At 44.7% G+C, this 22,882-nt stretch overlaps 1 protein-coding gene across 1 annotated transcript in view; it reads right to left on the bottom strand.

Annotated features, from left to right (window-relative positions):
- Positions 1-22,882, bottom strand: part of LOC147429009 (SH3 domain-containing protein 2-like) — a 124,024-nt gene that overhangs the window by 91,077 nt on the left and 10,065 nt on the right. Inside the window, exons 3-7 of the mRNA XM_086494869.1 lie at positions 17,890-18,012; positions 17,725-17,794; positions 17,472-17,620; positions 16,331-16,432; positions 16,042-16,239 (exon numbers count right to left, since the gene is read on the bottom strand). Of these exons, the coding sequence (XP_086350995.1) occupies positions 16,042-16,239; positions 16,331-16,432; positions 17,472-17,620; positions 17,725-17,794; positions 17,890-18,012 (642 nt within the window). The remainder of the gene's footprint in view (positions 1-16,041; positions 16,240-16,330; positions 16,433-17,471; positions 17,621-17,724; positions 17,795-17,889; positions 18,013-22,882) is intronic.

The raw sequence follows: 22,882 nt of genomic DNA, 5'->3' as shown, positions 1-22,882 counted from the left end.
TCCTCTCAATAGGTAGGGTAATCCACGATGAGGGGAAAGCCAGACTCAACAGTCTGTACTGTGAAGGGCCTTTGAGAAGAGGTGTTCTCAAACCAAGCTGTCTGCACCGTAATCATCCAGTAAAGGTAGGGAAGCCAGACTGAGAAGTCTACGCTAAGGAAAATTTGGGAATCAATGGCCATATCAAGATGTCTGCGCTGACCTGCCTGTAACTCCTGCTTCCAGTCCTCCGGTGTAAACCAAAACATAATCCCGCCAACACTACCACTAGACCTGGCCGGGTCGATGTGGCTCTCAAGATGAATGAGTTGGGAGTGGCCTACTACCCAGGTCAGGGGAGAGGTCTGTTGTAAAAGATATTGAGGGTGAGTGTAAGCAACTCTAAAGGTAGCAATCCAATCGATCAGGAATGTAGAAGAGCAGTTGCACTACCATCCAAGCCAAGCTCCGAGTGACTCCGGATGTAGTCGGGGGATGCCGGATCTCCCGCATCTCGCGGGTAAACTCTCCAAGAGAGTCCAAAGCACTGAAGTCCCACTCCAGGCTCTAGATCCAAGCAATGAACCTGTCCAAGAAGAGATCCAAGATCCTCTCCCTAAGTCCATGTAGATGCTCCCGTGTAAGCAAGTGATCTGACGTGTCCAAGTCAAGTGGTAAGTGTCTGTCCACCCAAGATGGTGGTGTCTTCTCTGGGAATGTTGGAATCCCATATGCCATGAGCATGGCCATATCTCGTGTGAACTTCTCTGATGAGTGCAAAGGTGTGTCCATTGCAACCGCCGAATGATGGCTGGAATGAATGGATCTCCCAAGGATCGTACGCTCGTAGATGATCAAGCCGATGTCGCAGATACCGTGTATTGCAACAGTCACAGATAGACCGCAAGGACCACCACCGTATGGTGTCCAGACAAGAGGCATCTCCATCCTCTGTGAAAAACGCAAGCCAAGTGTTTGCTGTCCACCCAAAAACGCAACTGCGAGGTGATGAAAACGCAGCTGTCCAGTAAATTTCCGCGTGCTCGTGTGCACCCGGCATAGCCCGGAGCATTGCAGGGGGTGTAGGGAGGGTGGGGAATCAAAGTAGCCACCCCAGATCGGCTGAAAACAGAGAAAACAGCAAGCGACACAAAGCTGAAATCTGGTCTGAATGATGAGGATTGTGCCGGCGATGCACTGAATGCGAGGCCGGAGGGTAGAGGCAAGACCAACGGTGTCCTTCGTGCCACAAGCAGCCCCTTGCCCAGAAAACGCAGCTTCTTCCAAAAGACGCAGCCCCCCCCCCCCCCCCCCCCTCCCCCCAAAAAAAATGCAGGTGGCTGCCTTGATAAACGCAGATGGAGGAAGGTAGTTCCGGCGAGGAAAAGGGCTCTAGAGGCCAGTGCTGGCAGCCAGCAGTAAAAAACGCAAGCCATGGTGATGAGATCTTGCAAAAAGGCAAGTAGCAAGGCATTCCGTCGCAAGAAATGTTGTCGATATGATGGCGCCACCCCCTCTTGCAGAAATCGTTGGCTGTTTTTCAGAAACGCTGGCTGTTGTGATCGCTTTGGAAGAAGGAACCTCATGCTGAAAAGCGCCTTGGAACACGGCAAAGCCTGAAGCTGTGATACCATGTGAGAGTGCGCGTGTACAGAAGCGTGTACAGAAGCGTGAGAGAGAGAAATGAAATGAAATGAAATGAAATGTTATATTAACGTCTTCAAAAGGCCAAAATGACCTATGAGACCAATCAGTTACAAAATAGTGAATCTAATACCATGTCTGGGTACAAAAGAACTAGAAGTGGAACAAAATACTACTACTACTACTACAATCTAAAACTACGTGGGTGTAGCAGCTGATACAATAGGTACCCGGTAAACTGGATGTAACAGTGTGTGAAACAAAGATGGAAGAAATGGTGAGGATCCATCCTCATCTGCACTCTGGATGTCGAGAGAGTATGGCTCGAATCTTCTGTTGTAGTCTCCGTCGATGCTGTGTAGCTCCTCTCCTCAGTCGCAGTCGTCTGTATCTCTGTAGCTCCAATGCTCGGTCGATGAGAGTGCCAATAGTGGTCGAATGAGTGTGGGACGAGCTCTGCAGTGGTGAGAGAGAGAGAGAGAGAGAGAGAGAGAGAGAGAGAGAGAGAGAGAGAGAACACAAACGCTATGTGTAGGAAAGGGGGCGATCAGCCCCCACTGACTACCAGAGCAAGAGAACCTCAGTACAATAGATGATGGAAGTGGGTAACCCCTTGGCCCTATAAATAGGTGCCCAAGGGGAGCTAGGGGAAGGCTTGATAAAAATCCCCACGACCCAACATAAAAATGATCTATGGAAATATATGTGGGCGCTCAAACAAAAGTGGGCGGCCGGCCCCAAACTCCGGCGGCCGGACCAGGAGAAACCTGGGCTATGGGTGGCCAGCCAGGAGACATACTAGCTGTACATGTATGCCCTAGACCTGTGAAGCAACAGAGTGGTGTAAATCTAACAACCCTATGTGCATGTGACAAGCTGTAACTCCTACTTCTAGGGTTTAGGTTAGCCTAGGAAGTGTTCATGCACCTATGTGAGCCTGTACACACAACGTGCATGTCCAGGCACTTAGTAGTTGCATACCCTCTGATTGCACAACCCATTAGTACCATGGGTGGTGCTGCTCTGCAGGTTCTTGGTACTGAGACGACGACGACGACGAGGTGTACTTCGACGACGATACTTGGTAGAGATGCTTGTACTGCGAGGCTATGGCTGAATGCTGAAACGCTAATGATGTCGATGGCTCGGGTCTGCAACCATGACGAGGCTATGGGCTGAAATCAGAAAACGCTGGTTTGCTAAGGGTAAAAAGGCTGGTGATGGTGACTGAAAAACGCTGGGCTAAAGAGGATAAAACGATGGGATGCTGCTGTTATCTAAAACGCTGGCAAACGGCTTGAGTGCTGAGGGCAAAAACGCTGGTGGCTGATGCTGATAAACGCCAAGGCTCGGGGGTGTTGCTGGTGCTTGGTACTGCGGGATACTGCGGGCCTTTGCCCTCCTCCTCCTGCTTCTTCTCCGCTTCCTAGCGCTGCATAGGGCTGAATAAATAGGAGTATCATGCTTGGTCCAGCAGTCACATATGCAGCACACGATTTCTTTTAAAACCCAAAGGTCACTTATAGCTTAAGTGAGTATAAGAGGTGGTTCACTTGCGGTAAAAGCTGGAATGACTGTACTGTGCAAGAGAGGGTATGTTTCTATGACCTACATGGGCATGCACGTCCTACTAGAGGCTCACAAAGTGCCAGGCTAGGTCCTAAGCTAGACTACGATTGACGCTAGACAGTAGCAGAAGCTTGTCCACGTGGCGCAAGTGTAGTGCACACGTGACATCCCCCCTGTTAAAGGTGAGGCACAACTGCCGAACTTCTACCTTGGATGCTTTTTGTACTTCCGACACTTAATGCTTCTGATGTTGAATGCTTTTGATGCTTGTGGATGCATAAGCCAATAAAAACTCCTCCAAACTTGTGGATAACACGAACAATACGCGAAATTTTTGGCGAAACACCCCCTTGACGAGGTGCACTCTCGATGGCGTGCAGCCATCCGTTCGCCTCTCAAATCAGCTTTAAAGAAGAAATCTACACCGGCAGTACCAAGACGAAGGGTGTACTTAGAGGATGAATTTAATGAAGTTGTAGAGCAACGAGTCGGCAGACTCATGAAGATCAAGAGGCAGCCATGGAAGAAGAGTCGTAGACTATCCCGACTACTTGGGTCGAAAGCCTACCTTTGAGGCCGCCAATATGCCAAAGAAACGTGTTCGATTTCACTATGTTTCCAATTCGTCCTCGTCCTCGTCCTCGTCTTCTTCTGACAGTTTGGAAAGTTGTTCTTCCTTTGACTCTAGTGACGAGGATAGAAAGAAAAAGAAGAGGACAAAGACTCAAAGACATCACAAAGGCGAGAAGAAGGCAAAGAAGAGCAGGTCTCGCAGAAGATTTCAGAATCACTATGACAGATCGGATGTGGACTTCTCGTCCTCCAAGAGCTCAGATTCCGATGAGCCGATGTACGCAATGAAGAGGAAGTACATATACCGAGCCAACAAGTATGACTACCTCGAGGACAAGGGCAAGCAGCCCAAGGATTTCTAGGAGGGTGGGCAAGCTTTCAGGTTTGATACGTTTTCTTGCCTTAAAGATGCTCACAAAGCCCTCGCTTTTATCCAATAGTTTTGACATCGCTTATTCGGGAGGGCACTACTCAAAACACTCCAAGGTACGAAGAGCAACGTCCTATCTAAAAGGGAATGCCCAAACCCACCATACTGGTACGCAGGGAAGTACCAACAAAGTGGCTACAATTCAAACGGGTTTTTACTTCTTCATGGCTCACTCAGGAATACGAACAAGATGTAATCACAGCTTGGAATCATCTGAGGATGACCAAGGAAGACACACTGGATGTCTATTGTCAGAAATTTTGGGATACTTTTCTACTTGCCTCTTCTTTTTTAAAAAAACACCTTCAATCACCAGATTGAGTGATTTTAATGTGGACTACCCAAAGAGATAAGGAGTTATTGTATGCAGAAGAAGTCTTAAGTCCAAGCCGCAGTTAATGGGACACTGGGTTTATCTTCTGAAGCAAAAGAGTAAAGTCTTTAGCGTCTTCCAGAAGTTCTTAGCATCAGTCAAAAACTAGTCAGATAGAAAGCTTAAAGCTTTGCGAACTGACAATGGAGGCAAATACATCTCCTCTAAGTTCAAGGACTTGTGCAATAAACAAGGCATTAGAAGACAATTCATCGCACCTTACACACCTACTCAGAATGGTGTGGTAGAAGGGATGAATAGGACTATATGCAAGCACTCTTACTTACCCTTCAAATAGGATTGTGGCAGTTCGGACCATGCAAGAATTGAACAACGATAATCGGATGAAGGGAAAGCAACAAAAAAAGATACCTCGATTGTCAGCAAAGCAGCACGCCGAGTACTACAAAGAGGGTAAATGCTACGAATGCAGGAAACAAGAGCATGTGCTTGCCAATTGCCCCAACAAAGCGTCCAATGATCAAGCAGAGGACAAGCCAAACAGTTCAAGAGCAACAAAGGAGCGAAAGACAAAAGCAAGAGTGGTAGCCCATTTTGTGGGGATTGACCCTTACCAAAGGGATGAAAGTACGGAGCTATGCAGAACGTGGGGCAAAGTACGAGATCACGAAACCCTCATCTTCTTTGACGGAAGAGCCAAGGCCAACTTCATCTTGACTAAATTGGTGGCTCAACTTGGGATAGCGCGAGGAAATGGGACCATGAGCCAAGGCAATTCTAGCGGACCCAAGACAGGATGTTTTTATTACACTTGCCATAGGCAAACTTCGGTTGCATTGTCAAGGGTACCTAGGGCACAAGGACTTCTACATCGTGCCTTTGGAAGGGTGTGACGTCCTTTTGGGAATCCCTTGGTTCCACAAGAACAGCGTTGTGGTCGACTACAAGGCGAGAAAAGCGACATTGATAGTAAAAGGGCAAGTCCGTCCCACTAGTATCGGCTTCGGCCATTTCAAAATTAATGAAATCTAGTCTGTTTGTTTACTCGATCTACTTAAATGAGTTAGACGATAATAAAACATCAAATTTGTCCAGACTTGAGAAGGAACGACAAGATTTTTTGCAAGCTCGAGCTGATTGTTTCTCTGAAGGCTTACCAAGAGAGTTACCTCCCCAACGTCCTGAAGATTCACACCATTGATTTGATTCCCACAGGACGCCACCGAACCGGCCACCTTATCGAGTTAGCAGAGTCCAAAACGAGGAAATTATGAATAAAGTGAAAGAGCTTCTAGAGAAGGGTCTCATTCAGCCCAATATATCACCTCGTCAGTGTTGTTTGCATTAAAGCAAGTTGGATCTTGGAGAATGAGCATTGACTACAAAGCTCTTAACAAAATCACCATCAAGAACAGCTTTCCAATACCTAGGTTCCATGATATACTAGACAGGCTACAAGGTTCTACTTGTTTTAGCATAATCGACCTAAAGAGTGGCTATCATCAGATCAGGATCGCTTCTAGAGATGTAAACAAGACCACGTTCAAGAAGTCCTTTGGATTGCCTTTTGGTCTCACGAATGCTCTTGCTACATTCAATAGGATGATGAACAGGATTTTTGAGAGTATCGATCATTTGCAGGCACCTTTTTCCACGACATCATTGTATTCTTCAAGTGTGAGGCAATGCATAGACACCATCTGCTACAGGTTTTCTAGGCACTACGACAACATCAACCGGTGGTTAATGGGAAAAAGAGCAAATTTTTCATGCCAGAGATGCACTTTCTGGGACACATTGTCTTTGCGGAGGGTGTAAAAAAGACTCGACCAAAGTTGAAACCATTTAAGATTGGCCAGATTTGAAGAATGTGAATAAGGTTCAAAGCTTTTTAGGTTTATGCTTGTACTACCGGCAGTTCATTCAAAAGTTTGAAGAGATTGCTTCTCCCTTACACATTCTGGCACAAAAAGGGGTTCCTTTTTCTTGGGACTATCTGAGATTGCATTATTTAAGACTCTAAAAGAGAAGTTGACAACTCGCCTAGTGTTGGTTCTACCAGATTTACAAAAGCCATTTGAAGTTTATTGTGATACAAGTGGTCGCAGTCTTTGGAGCGGTCTTAATGCAGAAAGGCCATGTTGTAGCTTATGAGGGCAAAATGCTTTCGCGCCCAGAGTGGGTTGCACAGATTTATGTGAAAGAGCTATTGGCAATCATCCATGCTCTTACTCAATGGCGCCATTTTCTACTCGGAGTGATTTTACAATGTTCACCGACCACCAAAGTTTGCGGTACGTATTGTTCCAAGAACAGTTATCGGACAAACAAATGAGATAGACAAATATTTTGTCACAGTTTCACTTTCAAATCGTTCATTTTAAGGGAAAGAAGAACTTTATAAGGTGCAACGGAATGAATGTTTGCGCTTTGCTCAAGATGAGTGCTCTGAACTGTGCTCAAGGTTCCTTTTGTTCTTATGGAAGGGAGAGCCTTCCGTTCTTAATGAGAGAGTGCAATGATCACAAACAAAGTGAATGGACACTGTGCGTGCAAGTGTATGAGACTGAGAGAGAGAGAGAGAGAGAGAGAGAATACGACACCAGAGACGTTGTAAAACCCTCCTCCGAAGGCCCCACTCTCATCGGCGAGAATGGTCTACTATTGATTGCACAAAATCTCTACAATGCTTGGACTTGCCGACGATGTCGACGACGATGAGGACGACGACGAGACGGGCTGAAATCTGGAAACTCTAAGGGCTGAAATCTGCAACTCTTGTATTTGCTGAATTCTGACTCTATGTCGATGACGATGTCGATGGCGACGATGCGACGACGACGCGCTGAAAACGCAGATGCTGAAATCTGCATTTTCCGGGCTAAAAACCTTGCGGAAACTGACCGTGCGGCGAGGAACTGCTGCGGGAAGGTGAGATCTACGAGGTTTGGGACTTGATCTGCGGTGTCTAAGGGCTGAAAACTGAAAACGCTGATGGTTCTTGAGTTTCCGTCGTGGAGAATCTGCAAAACGCTAGGATTGAATGCAGATGCAAAAACGCTAGGGCTGAAAATCTGGAATCTGTCGTCGTTTGTCTTGCAAATGCCAACGCTAGGCTAGTCTGATGTCCTGCTGTCGCCGGAATCTGCAGGTGCAAATCGCTGGATGATCTGGTGTTGAAAACGCTAGGTATTGGCTCTGCTCCAAAAACGCTAGGTCTCTTGGGGGGGATTCTGTTGAGAAGTTGCATGTTGAGCGTGTGCTCCTTTTGCCTCTTCTGCCATTTAGTGCTAATCTAGGTTTGCTTATATACAAACTTACTCAATTTGCCCTACCTACTTTCCAACAAAAGTCATTAAAAAATAATAAGTGAAAAATGTCAAAAATAGGAAAAATAGGCTAAATGCACTGGAAAATTCCCCTGAAGGATTCTGATGGATTCGGATGGGAATGCTTATGATCATGTTGTGTGGAACCAGAGGATATGCATCTACACGAAGTGACTGGTCATGCACGGTCTACGAATAGACTCACAAAAGTGCCAGATCACTTCTAATCTAGACTAACTGGATTGATTGAACCCTAGTCATGCTATAGCTTGTCCACGGACACATAGGGTTGGATGTGTCACGTGACATCCTCCTTTTCAAAGTGAGGTACTGGTACCGAACTGTATGGCGTCGAGGGAGATCGCCAATAGCATCTGGAATCCTGGAAGAGACTCTTCGCCGGCCCACGCTGATGTGTGGGTCGTGCGGTACTTGAACTTCATAAAGGTCTGCAACGCTTGCTTCTTTGGGCCGCGTTGAAAGCGACACAAGGTCTTTTGTGGCTCCTTCAATGCTTCAACTTCGTCTAGAGTCATGCTTCTTTCTTCTTCAAGAACCTCCATGGCTGAAAATTCCCGAACCCATTTCCAACACAAAACCATGAACATACCCATTCCATGTAAAGTGAGTGGAAAAAATCTTATCTTCCTCAAAGACTATGCATGCAATGTAGATGAACAAAGAGACGGAGTGCTAAACCGTTCACCACATACACACAAACCATGAGATCGAATCTTTCTCTTATGATCTAGAGCAATCAATTGTGGCAATTCACAACGGAAATGCCCATGCTTGGTGCTCATACTTTCATGTGCTCTTGCTACAACTGTGTCGAGCCAAGGAAGAGACATGGAATGTGACTTCCTTACATACATAACTTTCAGCTTTTCATGAAAAATCCGCATACATTCGTGCTCATTCCTTAATGAAACGTGCTCAACGTACAATATGTCATGCCTAGGAAAAGAGATCACATAAAGACGCTGACTAAAATACAAGAAACGATCACGAATGAAACACTCAAACAATGCGTGCGTATCAATCATGCGAACACATGATACTCTTTGTAAAGGTTCTTTGGACCTAGGCTCGAGAGCCAAGATCGATCCTTCGTGATTGATCGAATCTGCAACGGGGTTAGCTTCGCTAGCAAAAGCATCAACTAACACATCATCCTTGTGAACAATCACATCATCTTCATGAAAATTCATCATGCTTGTCAGAAATCACATCTTGATCATGCAAATCATCTTGCTTGTGAGAAATCACATCTTGATCATGCAAATCATCATGCTCATCATGAACATCCAAATCATCATGCTTATCATTGTCAATCAAATCATCATGCAAATCATTGTCATTCAATTCATCATGCTTGTCATTGTCATTCAAATCATCATGCTTCTCATAATCATGCAAATTCTCTGTGTCATGCTTGGGAGAAGAAGAGATTGAGAGAGTCTCCGTCTCTTGAATCTCTTGCATTTGTGCCGGCACTTGAGAAAAGAGTCGCAACAACTCTTGCATGCGTCGCTCGCGCTATTCTTGTCTTGCCTTTCTTTCTGCTTTGTCTTTTGCGTGCCTGCAATCCATTTCCGCTTTTATTTCTGCGTGTTTACGATTCATTTCTGCTATTCTTTCTGCATTTCTTGCTTCGCGTTCTAAGTTCCTTTCCATAAACATCAACTCCAAAGCCTCCATAGGAGTTAGTGCAATCCTTGATGTAGATGGAAAAGGGAAAGGGTCGGAAAAACCTCCTGGTGGGGAAAATTCTTCTTCGCCTCTGTCATGCTCATCACCTCCAAGCGAAGTATCCATTCCGCTTGGAGTGATGACCATTCTGAAGTCGTGGGTTCTTGTGGTCTTGGGTTCTTAAGTTCACAAGGAACTTGGGTTCTTGGGGGTCTTGGTTCTTGAGGTTCTTGAGGTTTTCTTTCGCTTGCAAACCATGTTTGAGAAGGATCTTCTCTTCACCCGAGTTCTACTCCTTTCTGCGGGCGCACCCCTTGGCGGCCTTGCGCTCACACCAAGGTTGCTTTTGCCCACCTCACGTCGAGGGGCAGGCCGCTAAGTGCACGGTCAGCTCTCAATGAGTGAAAAGAGACACAAGGGGAGGTTGGACAAGCCCTTCTTTCTTGGGATTCATGTCACTCTTCAAAAACACGATTAGGAATCGACATGCCCAAGCGAACTTGGGTTCGTGCGACCGCAACAAGCAAAAAAAAAATTCTTGTGATTCTTGTGGTTCTTTCCTTGAGTGATACTGAACACTGCCAAAGCTCTGATACCAATGTAAGGTGCAACGGAATGAAAGTTTGCGCGTTGCTCAAGATGGGTGCTCCGAACTGTGCTCAAGGTTCCTTTTGTTCTTATGGTAGGGAGAGCCTTCAGTTCTTAATGAGAGAGTGCAATGATCACAAACAAAGTGAATGGACATTGTGCGTGCAAGTGTATGAGACTGAGAGATAGAGAGAGAATACGACACCAGAGACGTTGTAAAACCCTCCTCCGAAGGTCGTCGGCGAGAGTGGTCTACTATTGATTGCACAAAATCTCTACAATGCTTGGACTTGCCGACGATGTCGACGACGAGACGGACTAAATCTGGAAACTCTAAGGGCTGAAATCTGTAAATCTTGTATTTGCTGAATTCTGACTCTATGTTGATGACGATGTCGATGGCGACGATGCGACGACGACGCGCTGAAAACGCAGATGCGGGCTGAAACTGTAAACCTTGCGGAAACTGACCGTGCGGCAAACTGCTGCGGGAAGGTGAGATCTGCGAGGTTCGAGACTTGATCTGCGGTGTCTAAGGGCTGAAAACTGAAAACGCTGATGGTTCTTGAGTTTCCGTCGCGCAGAGAATCTGCAAAACGCTAGGGTTGAATGCAGATGCAAAAACGCTAGGGCTGAAAATCTGGAATCTGTCGTTGTTTGTCTTGCAAATGCCAAACGCTAGGCTAGTCTGATGTCCTGCTGTCGCCGGAATCTGCAAGTGCAAATCGCTGGCTGATCTGGTGTTGAAAACGCTAGGTATTGGCTCTGCTCCAAAAACGCTAGGTCTCTTGGGGGGGGGTTCTGCTCAGAAGTTACCTGTTGAGCGTGTGCTCCTGCTGCCTCTTCTGCCATTTAGTGCTAGTCTACGTTTGCTTATATACAAACTTACTCAATTTGCCCTACCTACTTTCCAACAAAAGTCACTTAAAAATAATAAGTGAAAAATGTCAAAAATAGGGAAAATAGGCTAAATGCACTGGAAAATTCCCCTGAACGATTCTGATGGATTCTGATGGGAATGCTTATGATCATGCTGTGTGGAACCAGAGGATATGCATCTACACTAAGTGACTGGTCATGCACGGTCTATGAATAGACTCACAAAAGTGCCAGACCACTTCTAATCTAGACTGACTAGACTGACTGAACCCTGGTCATGCTGTAGCTTGTCCACGGACACATAGGGTTGGATGTGTCACGTGACAAACTTGGTGGCAAACACGTTGTCTCGCAAGCCACAGATTTCAGCTATTTCCACGATTCATCCTCAAAACTTCGAGGATATGGTAGGTCACTACGTCGCAGATCTAGATTTTGTAGACATCTTTGACCGGTTATAGAGTGGGGAGACAATTGCAATTTGTTCCCTAAATGAAGGCTACTTGATGCGGAAAACTATGTTGTGTGTTACTCAGGCGTCGAGAAACAAGGTTTTGACAGAGTGCCACTATCGACCTTTTTCGGGCCATCGCAGCATTGACACCACCTTGAAAACTGTGGAGAAGTACTTCTATTGGCCGAGGCTCAAAAAGGATATAGAGGAGTTTGTTCACAGTTGCTTAGTATGCCAAAAGGTCAAGTTTTACAGGCATAAGGCACTAGGCCTTCTACAACCTCTACCTATTCCTAGCCGACCTTGGGAAAGTATCGCAATGGACTTCATCTTTTATCTTCCGAAGACTCAGAGTAGGCATGATGGCATTTGGACGGTCATCGATCAATTCAACAAGCGAGCTTACTTCATTCAGATAAAGAAGACAATTAGAGGCGAACATTTTGGCTAAGTTGTTTGTCTAGCAGATTTTTGGATTACATGAGTCTATAGTTTCAAATAGAGACCCCCATTTTACGAGTTTCTTTTGGAGAGAAACCTAGGAGAATATTGACACACGGCTACAATTCTCGTCCTTGTTCCACCCCAAGACATGTGGGCAATCGGAGATAGCCAGTTCAGTGATATTGGACTTGTTGAAGTCGTACATCTCTGATCAGAAGACTCAATGGGAGAAGTATTTGCCATTGGTGGAGTTTGACTGCAACTAAACAATTCATATGTCTACAGGGAAGGGACCATTTGAGATTATCGAGCGTGTCTACAGGGTAGGCACCATTTGAGATTATCGAGCATGTCAAGAAGGTTCCACCTGTTTTGAACACCAAAAATAAAGATTTTTGAAGCAGATCAGTACACAAAGGATCTCGACACTACTCTCGACAAGGTACGGGAGGCTCTGGATAAGTCTCAAGCACGGCATAAGAAGGCCGCAGACAAGCATCGACGTGACTTGCAGCTTAAGGAGGATGATTAGGTACTATTTCGGTTTGAAAAGGCACACTTAGGAAGCGGAAGGGTAAGAAGGGGCTTTTCCCAAAGTTAAGTATGCGATACTAAGGCCCTTTCCAGATTCAAGAGAAGATCAATGATGTATCCTTCAGGCTCAAGTTACCATATACTTAGAAGATTCACAACGCATTTCATGTGAGTCTATTGAGACCTTTGAAAGGTGAAGTGTCAGTGGACAAGGAGCCAAAGGAGCAACCCGAAGTGGAAGAGACAGAGGAGATTCTCATTCCAGAACAAGTCTTGGCTCAAAAGGAAGGAAAGTGAAAGGTAAGCTGACAAGTCGAGTTCAGGAACTACCCGATATTGGATGCCAAGTGGATGGAGGAGGAGGACCTAGCAGATACTCCTCAGATTTTTTAGAGCTTTACCTTGAAGCTTTTGGCTTAGCACCAACTATTCCAAGAGTTATCGATGAATCAGCAGGTTGAATCTCATGCGATGTGAATTGCACAAGAGGGGAGTTACTCCGCTCCTATGTCACAAGTTACCTCAATGGAATAAAGTAGCTAATTTCTTTTTGAGATTTCACGGATACTGACGGGCTGACAGTATTCTGTTGAATACCTTTGTATAAATAAGTACTTTGAAATGGGAATTCCTAAAATGAATCCGTTACATATGCTCTCTCTTATGAATGGTCTGAGTGCGTGTTTGAAAGACGAAATGACTACAGCATTTCTATCTTGTTCACTTGAGGGGTGATGTGAATATAATAGTCACGAGATTTAGACAACCAAGACATACGTCAGAGATCAGCGCGGTCTGGATGTGATTGCTAAATAAGTTACAAAGATCATGATTCTCATCTAAAGATCTCGATGTGGATAGTGATGTAAATGTGATGTGAATGTCGTCTTCGTGCGAGTGCTGGATATATGCGGTCTAGTACGTCGGTACTTAGAGTGAGTCTACTGAACTAGTTTTTGTCATATGTCTGTTTTGCAGGCGTAATCGAGGGCAATTACAATTCTTTTTAGAGGGAGGTATGTCACAAAGTGACGACGTGGCATAGCCTAAAGGACGGAAGGAGGGGCCAAAACCCTAAAGAGGCAAAAGATATTTTACCAACTTACAACACACTTCCAAGTGCCCAGGAGAGGTACCCTCGGTCGAGGGGCCTACAACCTTAAAAATAAAGCAGAACCCAAAATTTGTGCAGTGAACACTGACGTGGCAGGTTGTACGCACGTCTGCGATTTGCGTCGCAAATCACACTGACAGGCTAACGTGGCATACTCTACGGACTGCCATGAGGGCGCTAGCTTTTGGTTACTAGAAGCTTTTAGACTACTGCTTTTCATGTATTGCTTTTAACCAAGGGCCTTTATAAGAGTTGTCAGGGCCTCTTTTCCAACAGATTGCTTGGGAGCATTGCGGAGAGAGCGGACCTCGGACATTGTACTTGTTGAAGCATAATAATAAAGAAATACCAAGAAGGGGAGCCAGTCTTTGGGGCTAGTACTTTTGGGCGAAGAACTCCGCCGTGCGGTGTCGCTTCTCTCTCTCGGTTTTGTCAATTATTTCAGTTTCTCTCGCATGTGTTGCACCAGACCTTCGGCTTGGGGTGTCCAAGTCTATTACTATATCATCACTTTGAGACAATCCTTGTTTTGAGGTCGAGTGTCACCGTGAAATGATTCACGACTAAAATGTTTCAGCCTCAAAACGCGGTGTTTCAACACGGAACATTCTATATTCTAGTGCCATATTGATACGCGATACAGAAACATGCATATATGGCTTCTGAAAGGCCCTAAAAACTGAAACTATGGTAGCTTGTTGATAGTGAACAAGCATGTGTTTCACTTGATCAATGAAACGTTTCATGTGTCCAGACCCACCGAAAGGCATTTTATGGTGACCATGTTTTGAACCAACGGTACTACTCACTAGATCTGAATAATGCACACCTAGAGTAGTACATTTTAAAGGCATAAACATTAAATCTTACCCCTACAGGGATCCCAACATCCCTTAGTCTTCTCATCAATCTCGCACATGGCATTGTACCAACTGCTTCATGGAGATCTGCAACACAGCATAGATCCTCTTTTTTCAAGCTCAACCTCAAGACCATTAAAATATGGTCTCGAATTGTGGACCCTCGACTAAACCTGCTTGATTTGCTCATCGCATGTCTATCTGCGACTATTCAAAACCTATTCAACAACATATCCGTTTATCTTGGCCAAAAGATGGCCCAACATAATGGTCCTACAGTTGGTGGAAACAAGTAGGTCACCACACTTAAATTGGTCAGACAGCTAGCTGGAATTTGGAAATCCCTCAAGCATTGCCCTTTTGAATAAGTGAGTCAATGTTCCTGCGAGTCTCTCTCAGGCATGTGCAAATTGCTCCGCTACCAAGCGTTGTGTTCTTGGGCTCTCCCATTCATTGATCTCTAGAAACGATGATTCACCTTCTTCCCATGGAAGCAATTGCAGTATGATCGCTTAGAGGTGCTTAGAGGTCAATGGAAGAATGGAATCCTACAGTATGTCAGCATGCTCATGGCATACATCGAGAGCAATAAGATATATAGGTGCTTAGCACTTGTGAAACCTCCTCCATGCCCTCTTGTAGTCTTGTTCTAAGAGCAGCTAATACATCTCTGCCTCCAAGCTAACCAAGAAATCTGTCTTCTTCACCCATACAAGCCTATGAGAACATGTACGAGCATGCCCCATGTGTACATGTGAAATGCCACTTTCTGTTTGATAAAATTGTTCAGTGGGATGTGAGCTCAACATGACTCTGTTTCTTCTGCATGCTCAAGTGCTACTGCAGATTCAGGACAGCATGGTCCACTCCTAGGCCAATTGATATACCTGAAATCCTAAACCTTTGGATGTTTGGTATTAAGCCCAGTGATACAATCAAAGAACCTGGTGATCCAATCAAATAATCTAACATACTTGATCCTATCTTACTATTCCAGCATGTCAAACCATGTGCCTGTGTAATAGTCCACTAAGGATGGCAGATCACATGCACGTCCCAGCACTAGTAGATGGGTGTCATATGTTATAACTACTCTATATCCTGGGCTGATCTGAGAAGCCCCACTTGATTATTGCAAGCTTCCGAAACCAAAGCACAACCACAAACTCTTCAAATGAGCAAAAAAAAGAGAGACATACGATTCCCAAATTATTAATCTTAAGTGCCAAAGTACAGATTAATGCACTTCAAAGACAAGCAATCACCCTACCAACCATATAAAACTGAACATCATCCACCACTACTTTGTGATTGTGCAAAACATCATGTACAAGTATAATCACCACTATCAACTGCAGATAAAAGCAGGACTTAAGACAGCCCTATCAATTTATTAATGCCTAGAACATGTAATGTTTGTGCACACTTGGTCCAAAGCAACAAGTTGCTCAACAAAGCAAAGAACTCAGATCCTACAACAGTAAAGGTGAAAGGCAACCTCAGCCATTGTAAAGGCCATCTCTTGGATATAAGAAGACGAGCAAACAACGTAACAAAGTTATATTACAGTAACACATACAGATGTGAATTATGTACTCTCACCAATAGTGCTTCATACCATGGCAATAAGGCGTTGAAGAGTAAGTCGCTGTTGTTGAGCCTCCACCGCGATCATTGCTGCTGCAGCTTCTTTCCCCAATGTTGTCATTGCTGATGTCAGCTCTGATAGCTTTGTTTCTGCCTGTTGCAGTTTATAAGTGTTCTCAACATTAGCTGCTTCTTTTGACCTTACTTGCCTTCTTGCGACCTCAGCTGCCTGCTTCGTAAATATGCAGCAAACTCAAAAAAAGGAATATATTCGTCGTACTTAAAAGCAGCACATGTTCAAAAAGCTTGTGTATGAAGACCTGGGCTTCTGCTTCTTGACGCAGGCGATCATATCTTTGGCATAGATGCCTTGCATCCTCCAAAGGAGCCCCCATCACCATCGCTCTAAGAGGCTCTGCTACCTAGTACCAAGAAAAAAAGCTTTGAAAATGTGGACACATTCGAACTGCAAATTCTGGAAAAACCATTAACAATGCACATAACGTCATAGAGTACTCTTTGTGGCACAACAAGTATTAGATCAGACAAGAAAGGGCAGTTGTCACTGCAGTTCGTGGAGATAGTTTTCACAGTGAACGGCATTAGGCACAGAGAACATTCTGCAGTAATAGAAATGTGTAGGGCAGTTGTCACAGCAGTGCATCAAGATAGTTTTCACAGTGAATGCCACATTGGCTCAGAGAACACTCAATTGAAATATGTGAGCTAAAAGGAGAAATTAAAGCAATCACCTAGACTCCACAGCATACCTCAAGGTAGCACTAATACTGTTTCTCAAGGAGAAGCAAAGGCTGTAGAATAAGTGGGAAATTTTGCTTGCTTCCTTGTTGCCTCCCATTACCACATATCGAACAATGGTACGTACTTATTTAGTACAGCAGTTGAGTTACTCTTAAATAAAAACTTTTTCCCTTTTCCACTATAGCAGATATGATGATTAAACCAAAGGCCGTTTCAGAAAATTTGTGCATGGGCAAGCCATTGAAGGTGCCAAGTTAATAAATGAGGTAAATTTAAAGAGACTTGAGAGTCTAGAGGGCCTTAACTTCTCGGCTGGCAACATGCTTCCTTCTCCCCTAATTTCACAGAGTTGAGAGTGACACATACCAACTTAGAAGTACAGCTGAAGCACATGAGAAATAAAACAAAAAACTGTTTTTGTGAACAGTTTCCTAAGCTCCCCCCCCCCCCCCCCCCCAAAAAAAAAAAAAACCAAAAGGGATCTCATGTTGACAGCTCAATCCCTCGAAAGGATAGTGAGGAGGCTTTAATCCCATTGTAAATTCCATCTCCACGTTTGGAGGAAAAAGCTCAAAACCTCACAACACACCACACAGGTAAAAATAACTCCATAAATGGTAAGGCATGCCACAGCCTCACGGCTCAAGGGCAGTATACATATAAGTATAGTCACTAACAAAAGATAACCTGTGTCTATACCTGCGTCCCAAGCGCACGGTGTAAAGTCTCTCTCTCTTTCTCAATCTGAAGAACTGAATTTCCAAAGACGTTAGAAGCTCGTGCAAGAGCCCCTGTAGCATTGGGTCCCTCAGATGCATACTTGCAACAATCGTCTGCCAATTTACTGGCTGCAAAAACAAACAACAGCAGCAGCAGCAGCAGTGCTCTATAAGCTTTTCCATTTGACCACTTTGAATCTGCAAAGATAGCAGGAAAGGGAGAAAGCACGCACAGACTTCGAGCTGCTTTGAGCCTGTGGAGATGAAACCTTCGATGCCCCTCACAATTTCCCTTTGAAAATGCTGCAATGGCAGCAGAATCATATCTATGTCAGTGAGAAATCCAAAGAAAGATTGCTTTAGTACTGTAAAATAGAAAATGCTGCAGCTTAAACTACCTTTCCAGCTCTTGTAGAAATGTAGAGCCTCTCCAACTGTTGATGCCTTTTTAGGTCAACTTCATCTGCAAATATATCGGGTCCCTGTGAGCCTGTGTAGCCAGCAAACTGCTTCAAGACAGCCTGAAAGCACAGTGCCACAAACAAAAGGTTAATGCTTGGTCGTTTGACTGCGTCAGATACAATGGCATCAGAGTCTACAGCAATATGATTCTAATAAGAAACCTCTCAAAGTCGTAAGCAAAAGTCTTTAAAAGCAAGAAATCTGAATTCATACTTCAGAAACATTGAAAACCATCAGACTGAGATCCAAGGGCAGCCCTGCATTGGTGCCGGGTGAAAAACATCCAGCAGATTCAATTGGCTGATGCATATCCCAAGTTGGTTACCAGTTAAGAGTAATATCCTGCTGCTTTCTTGTTAAGGCATCAGCCATATTGAATGGCTAACTGTTTAGTCCTTTTCCTGCATAGCTCTGTCATAGGCCATTTTTGACACCTATCTTTGGAAGGCCTAAAGGTATGAAACAAATGACATTGGGGGTAAAGGCATCCTCGCCCTCGCCTTCTTTTTCACCAGATGGTCATTTACCAGAATGTCATTTATATTTTTGTAGCATCTTACAACCCACCTAGGAGGCTGTGTGTAATCACCAACTACCATAGATAGGAAGACATAAACATCATGTTACAGAATTGCAGCACTTGAACATCAAAACATAACGTTGAAGCAATGTAAACTTGAGCTAAAATGTCACTGTATATGTTGTCCAATACGATGCATGATGGAGCTGATGTTTATATGGTCTTGTGGAAGTTTGAACTAAAATACTAGTAAGGATGTCATATTATTTGGTCAATACTTTGCAAGATAGAGCTAACAATTATACTCTCTTGTGGTATAACTTCATGATGAAAGTCTGAACTTGATGATTACAAGAATGCCTAAAACACTTAGAAAACACACAAAAGGGAGGCACACAAGGCAATGGTTAAAGATGAAAAATAAAGCACTAAATACCTTACAGTTTCTAAACCAAAAAAAAATGAAGATACAAACATAACAACAATTACTTAAAAATGCTTTTCGAAACAGCTTTGGAAAAATAAATGAGACATTGAGATGAGATAATTACAAGCATAAGACAGCACAACAATTAGATACTAAAGACGCCAGACTTGAATCTCTTACCTACTATTTCTGTTTAAGATGAACACACACACACACATACACCCATACAAAAGCATCTAGATGGAACACATTCAAACACACAAATATATAGAGAAGAAGAGGATGGGCAGCCGGTGCTCTCACACATGATAGTTGTTGGTCTTGAGCTACCATCACCAGTGTCCCACATACATTTCTTTAGGCTTCATAATGACTGTCCTGCATCTCTAGAGTTATGACAAACTCAATACGCAGATCTTTGTACTGATGTGTAGCACATCTGGGCGGGTAGCACCCAAGAATTGCTTGAATAGGAAGCCTAGGGTCTATTATAAACACATTGGCCCTCAAAAGCACTCCACAAAATGAGTCTGAGATGTCCAGAGCTAACATGCGTAATATACTTCAAAACACACATAAAAACTCAGATTTGAGATTAAGCAAGCTGCAACACAAAGGCAGTAGCTGTTTCAAAAAGCAAGCCAAATATTAAAAATTAGGGGAGAGGAAATTCTGGGCCTAAAGAGAAAATACATCTACAGAAAAAATCAGCTATGGAGAGAAACTAACTTCTTTATAAAGAAGGAACTAAGCATTCTAGCAATACAAAATCAAAACACGGTCACGAAGGACTCTCACTCTGTCTAACAGTTCAGAACTCCGATATCATCTCTATTGCCCGTCACAACCGGCTGATGTGGGAAGCCGCAAGTTGCGGGCCAACCTGCACATCCCGGCCAAGGGGCCTAAACCCTAGCAAGAGGAGTAGAAATAGAAGAAGAAGAAGGTTTCCCCAACTTATAAAGTCTCGCTGAGGGGCCTAAAACTAATAAGGGGTTAGGATGAAAAGTCCCAACCCTCCCAACCTATTGTACCCCATCCAATGGGGCCTACAGCCATAAAACAAAGCAGACACCCAAAAATTGCATTGAGAACTGATGACTCCACAATTTGTGCTGGCTGATGGTGACATGGCAACAACGTACGGACAGCACTGCAACGCATGCTTTTGTAACAGGACAAGCGTGACGTGCCAGCGGAAAAGAAAAGACTGAACAACTTGAAGCACTTCAAACAACGGCTGAACTGAAAGAGATGCACGACACACGAGACGGGAAGTGGCGGAATTCCACTCCAAGAGAGCACTCGCCCCAAACCTTGGCACCCCTTTCCGTATTTCTTTGAATTGCTTGAACTCAATAAAACAGGTTGAGACTCTTGCTCTGCTTCCGCTCCTGCAAGAATGCCAGAGAAGAGGCCCTCATATGATATTTGAAGGCCCTTGGCCTCTCAAAAGCAGTTACATGAAAAGCTTCAAGTTCTAAGAGCATATGGTCCAAAAGCTGGCACCAAAAGCCTTCAGCGCGAATTGCGGGACGTCCATACAGCTACCACGTCATCAGTTCTTACCCAAGGAGGTTTTTGTGTGTGTGTGTGTGTGTGTGTGTGTGTGTGTGTGTATGGGGGGGGGGGGGGGGGGGGGGGGGGGGGGGGGGGGGGGTTTTATTTAACCTCTTTAGGTCACTTGGGCCCCATCGGACGAAGTCCCATAAGTTGGTAGGAACTTCTTTAAAAATTACCCCACTCGGCAAGGATCTATAAGTTGATAAGACTTCTTCTGCTACTTCTTCTCTTAGGGTTAGACCCCTCGGCCGGGATGTGCATGTTGTGTTACAGGCTTGGACACGCCAAGCGAGAAATCAATAGCAACACACGAACAGCAACTTCAAAATCACTGAACTTTAGTAGAGAGAGAGAGTCGACACGACACGACGGAGTTCTGCGACCAAAAGCACTGCCCCAAAGACTTGCGCCCCTTTCGGTATTTCTTAATTATTGGTCACATCAAGGTACAACTCCCGAGGGTCCTCTGCTCTCATACTTTGCGCCCAAATGCTCTGCAGAGTGAGGCCCTGAGGGCTCTTATAAACAGTACAAGGGATGCTCAATAGCAAAGCCCCAAAAGCATCTGCTCCCAAAAGCTAGCGCAAATCGCAGAATCCCATACAGCCTGCCACGTGGCACAACCAACGCAAAATGCAAAAAATCCATATATTCCTACCACATCAACATTTGTACGATTTGCCACGTCAGCATGCTATAGTGTAATAGGGAACGGGCAAAATGCAACCTAAACGTTCCAGACGAGATTTGGCTCCAGAACACCGTTCTGAAACGCGGTGTAACCGAAACGCTAACCCGGAAACGGGGGAGGGGGCGGAATGGGCATTTGGCACGGTCAACTGAAAAAATGTTTTTTTAACTAGCCATTTGCGAAGAACCAAAACGGGAGGGTGCGGAACGGGGCGAGAACGGGAGAGGAGAGGGGCGGAACGGGAACGAGGCCGGAATGGTAAGACTATAGAAACAATATATATATTGTATGTTTTATAAGCTCATATATTAGCTGAAAACTATAAGTTAAGCTTATGAATTCCACCACTCTAATTAGAGCCTATTTAGGCATGTTTTATGATGACGGAGCTTGAGAGAGAGGGATGGAGTTTGACGAGAGAGAGAGAGAGAGAGGTTGACACACGAGAGGGAGGGATGGAGCTTGAGAAAAAGAGGTAGAAGCCCACATTTGTTCCTTGAGGGTAGTGAGCTTTCTGAAAAAAAAGAACAGATAGAAGGTAGAGCTTCATGTCCAAGCTAAAAGCTTTAGCAAGGAGAGTAGCTCAGTAGAGAGAGACGTTGAGAGCTTAAGGAGGAGGTGAGACAAGCCCCCAAACAGCCCCAAACCTGTCCCCAATATGGCCCCAAATCTGCCCCCAAACAGCCCTAAATATAACCCAAATGAAGTTGGTAAGACTTCTTCTACTACTACTCTTACGATGTAGACCTCTCGGCCGGGATCGCCAAGTAGTGTTATAGGCTTGGACACTCCAAGCGAGAAATCAATAGCAACACACGAACAAAAACTTCAAAATCATTGAACTTTAGGAGAGAGAGAGAGAGACTCAACACGGCATGGCGAGTTCCACACCCAAGAGCATTGGCACCAAAGACTGGCGCCCCTTTCGGTATTTCTTTATTATTGATAACATCAAGGTACAACTCTCGAGGGTCCTCTACTCTCAGACTCTTAGTCCAAATGCTCTGCAGAGTGAGGCCCCAAGGGCTCTTATAGACAATACAAGGGATGCCCAAAAGCATTAGGTTCATAAGCGTTGAGCCCCAAAAGCCAACACAAATCACAAAATTCCATACAACCTGCCACGTGGCACAGATAGCACAAAACGCGGAAAATCCATCCAGCCCTGACACGTCAACATCCCAGTGCGATTTACGGAAGTCTCTCCCAAAGTTCAAGCCTTTGGTCTTTAGGGGTGAGAAACTCAAGGGTATTGCGGTAGATGCTGAGAGGTACAGCTAAGGATACTTGGTACTTGTGAGGCTAAGTGTTGGATATTGCGGGTGAAACTGCGGGGTACTGCGACGACGACGAGGGGTACTTGTGTTGCAATGCTGCTGACGTGCTAATGGGTACTGTTGGAGATGTTGGTACTGCGACAACGACGACGGCGACGGCGAGAAGGCTGTGGCTAATCTACTATCACTGAGGACGGTGATGGCTGAAAAATGAAAACGCTGATCTGATCTGAATCTGAAAATCTAAGCTGAATCTGAAAGCGCTGATATTGATCTGACCTGAATCTGAAAACGCTGATCCAATCTGAAGCTGATTTGAATCTGAAAACGCTGAACTAATCTGAGGCTGAATTAGAAAACGCTGGTCTGATCTGAAATGCTGAATTAGAAAACGCTGGTCTGATCTAAAATGCTAGCGATGCTGGGCTGAAAACGCCGGAGGGCTGTTGGG

The sequence above is a fragment of the Adiantum capillus-veneris genome, chromosome 22 (genome assembly GCF_014529385.1).
Source record: "Adiantum capillus-veneris isolate H3 chromosome 22, ASM1452938v2, whole genome shotgun sequence".
Taxonomy (NCBI): Eukaryota; Viridiplantae; Streptophyta; class Polypodiopsida; order Polypodiales; family Pteridaceae; genus Adiantum; species Adiantum capillus-veneris.
Note: the sequence above shows the minus strand (reverse complement) of the source record. Positions and strands in the feature narration are given on the sequence as shown.